Source organism: Octopus bimaculoides, chromosome 1, assembly GCF_046866305.1.
Source record: "Octopus bimaculoides isolate indiv1 chromosome 1, ASM4686630v1, whole genome shotgun sequence".
Classification (NCBI taxonomy): domain Eukaryota; kingdom Metazoa; phylum Mollusca; class Cephalopoda; order Octopoda; family Octopodidae; genus Octopus; species Octopus bimaculoides.
In genome coordinates this window covers 694768-700767 of record NC_142928.1, presented here as the reverse complement: position 1 = coordinate 700767, position 6000 = coordinate 694768, and the positions used below count along the sequence as shown (strand labels likewise).

The window sequence follows — 6000 nt, the reverse complement described above, 5'->3', positions numbered from 1 at the left end:
GCTCTTCAACAGAAAGAATACGGAGAAAACAAGGAGATATATATATATATATATATATGTGTGTCTGAGTGTGTGTGTGTGTCTTTGTGTTATGTTTGTTCATGTCTCTGTAACTTAGTAGTTCAGCAAAAGAGATTGATAGAATAAGTATCAGGTTTAAAAAAAAATAACTAGGGGTTGATTTGTTCAATTAAACCCTTCAAGGTAGTGCTCTAGCATGGCCATTGTCCGATGACTAAAATGAAAGATAAAAGAGTTTTACATATAATTTGTTCCAGTTTTAGAAATATTTCTCTACTTTCTCTTTCACTTTTCTGCTTGTTTTTACCTTCATCTCACCCCCTTGCCTCCCTTGCATGAGTTACCTTTCTTAGTTTCTACTTTGATGTTGATATATAAAACAGTTGACCTTTATCTTGGACATCAGAGATTATTTGGTTCATAGTTAGAATTATCCTCCCTTTTAACCACACTCTTCAACATCATTTACAATGACCAGTTAATTACAAGACAGGGTTTGTAATATCCACTACACGGGTTAATAACTTTCACAAAGCCAATACAACAATGACAAAAAAAGAAAAAAACTTCCAAAACTGTACCCCATAGCCTTGTCTACTCTAGGTGTCAGTTGTGGCTAAAAGGAAACCCAATCAATTGTATCACCCAGGAGATTGGCAAATACTCTCCTATTGATTAGATTATTTCTTTTCTTTTCTATTCTTTGTGTGCTTTTTTTTTTGTCTGTTCTATTTCAGTTTCCAGACAACTATATTTTTTATTTTAGTATATTCTATTTATTTGTTTGTTTGTTTATTTATGGTTCACAACTTTTAATAAAACAAAAATGGAAGGCAAATGTCATAAAAAAAAGTTTTAGAAACTACTCTCAAAAATATATCTATTGATTTGGATTATTTCTGTTTTAATTTTGTTATGTACCATGGCTGTTAGCATTTCTCTTATTCTGTCTTTCCCTCACAGAGTCCGTCTCTTTCTCTCTCTCTCTTTTCCTCTTTCTCTTGGTCACATGTGCACATTGTCTCTTTCTCATACAAAAACAATCACAGAGTGATTCACGCACGCGCACCCACTGTCTCACATGCACGGTCTCACATGCAGTCTGTCACACACGCTCACATAATTACTCACACGCACACAATTACTCATACAAGCACACAGTCACTCACACACACGTACAGTCACTCACACACAGTCACTCACGCAGTCACACATAGTCATTTACACGCATGCACACAGTCTTTCAAACACACAGTTGCTCACACACACACACACACTCATTCTTACACTCAGACACACACACACACACACACACATACTCACTCACACACACACACACCGTTGCTCACACCCACACACACTCACTCACTCATGCACACAGTCACTCACGCACACACACTCACACCCACATACACACATGATCACAGGCATACACATTCGGTCACTCACACCCATACACACCCATGTGTAAAAACCAACAAACAAACAAACAATCATTTCAAAGGAATAGCAATCATAAATTTTAGCTTGCTGTATTAATACATGGACATTCAAAAGAAGCAAAAAAACAAAACAACATTGAATTACAGGGAATAAATAATCAAATGAAAACAATACATGAAAGAGACAAGAAATATTAAAGAAACAGACAAAATTTAAAAGAACCAAACTTAAAAGGAGAGAGAGAGATAGAGAGAGAGAGAGAGAGAGAGCAAAGTTATTCTTTTAAAAAGAAATAAAGAAATGTTTATAATAGGAAAACGAGAAAAGATTATAAGTATATTTCTCGACTGGAAAAAAGTTTGATTATTAATCCTTTCTACTCTAGGCACAAGGCCTGAAATTTTGGGGGAGTAGTGGAGGGGGGAGTCGATTAGATCGACCCAGTATGTAACTGGTACTTAATTTACTGACCCCCCAAAAGGATGAAAGGCAAAGTTGACCTCTGCGGAATTTGAACTCGGAACGTAGTGACGGGCGAAATCCACTAACGATTCTGCCAGCTTGTCACCTTAATATAATAGTAATTACTTAATTTCTGTTAAAGGCGTGAGGGGATTAGTTGATTAGATTGACCCCAGTGTTTCACCAGTACTTAATTTATCATTCCTGAAAGGATGAAAGGCAAAGTTGACCTCAGCGGAATTTGAACTCGGAATGTAGCAACGGGCGAAATTTGCTAAGCATTTCGTCCAGCATGCTAATGATTCTGCCAGCTCGTCACCTTAAGTCTGATTATTAATAAGACGATGAGATGGCAGAATCCTTACTGTGCCAGGAAACAGTTTAAATGATGCTGCAGGTCGACTTTGTCTTTTGTCCTTTCAGAGTCGCTAAAAAAAGTACCAGCTGAACACTACCAACAATAGGAAAATGAAAAAATGCATATGAATATATTTCTTTGCTGAAAAATATGGTTAGTAATTTATAGAATTTCTGAAATTTACATCATCAGTGCTGATGCAGGAGTGTTGCCCTAATTGCCCAGGTACCACCCTTTCTAGCCAAGCCGACACCAAAACAATCGGGACCAAGGGTTTTCGGACAACAGTTTCATGACATTACTGTTTCATATGCACAGAGTCTGCTACAATAAAGTTAGAATACATAAAAATGGGTCCATTTGTCACAAATTGCAATTCTTACCTTCTACAGTATATTTTTCGAAATTTGGGCGACACTCCTGAAACAAAATCCTGGCTTCCCCTCCCCTGATCATTCTGTCTTTCTAGCCATATTTATCTCTTTTGGAATCAAGAAATATACTTTCATCTTTGGTTAACTCTGTTTCATTTCTTTTTTTTTTTTTTGTTAGTCAATCCTAGATTATTTAAAATAGAAAACGTAGGAGGAGGCACCTTAGGCCCCAATAAATGATAAAATGAAAGAAATACTAAGAAAGGAGAAGTGGCACTTAGGGGTGATGCTTTGAGGGTTTTTTTTTTTTAATCTTTTACTTGTTTCAGTCATTAGACTGTGGCCATGCTGGAGCACTGCCTTGAAAAATTTTTAGTTGAACAAGTCAACACCAGTACTTATTTTTTAAAGCCTGGTTACTTATTTCATCAGTCCCTCTTGCCAGACCACTAAGTTACATGGTGGTTGTCAATCGGTGCTGGGGGACAAACACACACACACACACACACACACACACACACACACACACACACACACACAGTACGAGTACAGTGAAATCACTTTGAAGTGTGAAAAATCCAACATTTCTGACAGTCCTGCCTCAGGGAAAAGTTGACAAGAGAGAGATTTAAAAGACTCTGTAAAATCTTATATCCACTCTGTTTGAGAAACTGGTTCCAACTGATATTTACATTCATAAACAATTTTTATGGGCATACATTAATGGTTGTTGTTTATTTTCAGGCTGTACCTTTCATACAACAAATATTATTATCTCCTAAAAGTTCACAGTCCATGTTAAGTGACCTTGTGTCATTATGCTGTCATTTAGCAAGAACCTCCTCGGATTATGTTCCAATCCTAAATACAATATTAATGGGACAGAATGGTAAGTGTTTCCTTCATTGCTTCATTTGAATCAAATGTTTCTCTTTTAAGTAGAAATGGCTTTGGTTCTCAGCTATGTGTATTTTAAAGTATTATTCAGTAATGAGTGACAAATTCTTTGGTTTGTTTTGTTTTTTTCATGATTAACCTAAATAAACGGCACTCCATCACTCCCATCTTAGCTTCTTCCCAGCTATTCCCACCTACCCTTATACATGTGAATTTATTCCTTTATCATACTTTAGCCCCTTGGTTCTCAACTGGGGTCCATAAAATATTTTGCCCTTAATATTTATGCACAATAAATTTGTTATACTTTTCCAATACACTAAATATTTTCACAATTTTGTTTTATGCAGTTCCTAATAATGTACAATCCTGAATAAATGAATGTGAAGGCACTAGAAAGCACCTTTCAAGTGTTGGGCCTCACAGAGGCAATGTGGCCAATGCTGGTGTCACATAACTGGCACTTGTGTCAATGTCACATAACTACCACCCATGCCAGTGGCATGTAAAAAGCACCTCTCAAGCACTGGGCCTCACGGAAGCAAAGACCGAGGCCTTTTTTCTTTTATTTTTACTTGTTTCAGTCATTTGACTATGGCCATGCTAGAGCGCCACCTTCAGTCGAGAAAATCGACTCCAGGACTTATTCTTTGTAAGCCTAGTACTTATTCCATCAGTCTCTTTTGCCAAACCACTAAGTTATGGGTACGTAAACACACCGGCATCGGTTGTTAAGCGATGTTGGGTGGGGGACAAACACAAACACACACACACACATATATATATATATATATATATATATACGACGGCCTTCTTTCAATTTCCATCTACCAAATCCACTCACAAGGCTTTGGTTGGCCCGAGGCTATAGTGGAAGATACTTGCCCAAGGTGCCACGCAGTAGGACTGAACCCAGAATCATGTGGTTGGTTAGCAAGCTACTTACCACATAGCCACTCCTGTGCCTGTGGTAATATGCTGTGCTTGAGAAGAAGAGCCATCAAGCCAACTGAAATCATAGTCTTGGCAGATACTGCTGTCATACAACTGGCACATAAAAGCACCCATTCCACTCTTGGAGTGGTTGGCATTAGGAAGGGCATCCAGCTGTAGAAACCATGCCAAATCAGGCTGGAGTCTGGTTCAGACCCTCAGTTTACCAACTCTGGTCAAACCATCCAACCCATGCAAGCATGGACAATGGATGCTAAATGATGATGATGATAATGCACCTCCTGTCAGCAAACCTTGTTTTTCAGGTAGGGGATTTTTATTCTAAAGAAATTTGGGAGCAGAAGTAGAGGACACAGGAAATGTTATCAAAATTCATCGGTCATAGTGCAAACACACATGATGATGTCACAATCTACATCTGTGGCTCAGAGTTTTATGAACATCATCATCGTTAAACATCCATTTTCCATGCTGGCATGGGCTGGATGGTTTGACCGAGGTCTGGAGAGCAAGCAGCCACACCAGGTTCCAATCTGATCTGGCCATGTTTCTACAACTGGATGCCCTTCCTAACGCCAACCACTCCGCGAGTGTAGTGGGTGCTTTTTATGGGCCACTGGCACAAGAGCCAGTCAAGCGGTCCTGACATCGATCATGTTTGGATAGTGCTTTTGATGTACCACCAGCATGGGAGCCAGTCAGGGTGTACTGGCATCAGCTACGTTCAGATGGTGCTTTTTACATACCACCAGCACAGGAGCCAATCAAGTGGGCCTGGCATCGACCACGTTCGGGTGGTGCTTTTTCATCAAAACCAGTGGTTCTCAACTGGGGATTCATATAACCCCTGGGAGTTCATATAAGATTTTGGGTGTTTGTGCAAGAAAAATAGTTATTGGGTCCCCAGTAATATTTGAAAGGTCCATGAAATAATTTTGTTTAGATTATTTATTACCAGAAACGGCTCAGTTTCTTTAATGTTATACATAGTCCAACCTACACTAGGTATTCTGAAAGAAGTGTCTATAAAACAAGTTTTTAAACCTCAAATGGCTATGGGAGTCCACCAGAATAAAATAGTAATCAAAGGGGTCCATAGGTAAAAAAAAAAAAATGGTTGGGAACCACTGATCTAAACACACATGTACATACGACAGGCTTCTTTCAGTCTCCACCTACCAAATTTCCTCACAAAGCATTGGCCAGGCTACAGCTATAATAGAAAACACTTGCCCAAGGTACCACATAGTGGGACTGAACCCAAAGCCACATGTTTGCGAAACAATAAGTCTTAACCATATACTCATACCTTATTATCAAATTTAATGAACACAACCTTCTCTTCAATACATAGGTGATTACTCTGTGCTCTCTGCCATGTTGAACTATGAACCTTGTGTCCTGAAATCTCGCGTCTGCAGTTTACTTGGCAATATTCTAAAACATACATCATTTTTGTGTGAAATTTTCCATAAAAGGTAAGTAAAGCCT

General features: G+C 38.6%; 1 protein-coding gene across 2 annotated transcripts in view; it reads left to right on the top strand.

The window, feature by feature from the left end:
* Positions 1-6000, top strand: part of LOC106881984 (serine/threonine-protein kinase 36) — a 177170-nt gene that overhangs the window by 151287 nt on the left and 19883 nt on the right. For both annotated transcript variants that reach the window (XM_089347358.1, XM_089347369.1), the window contains 2 exons: positions 3403-3547; positions 5864-5987. In XM_089347358.1, coding sequence (XP_089203484.1) covers positions 3403-3547; positions 5864-5987 — 269 coding nt within the window. The remainder of the gene's footprint in view (positions 1-3402; positions 3548-5863; positions 5988-6000) is intronic.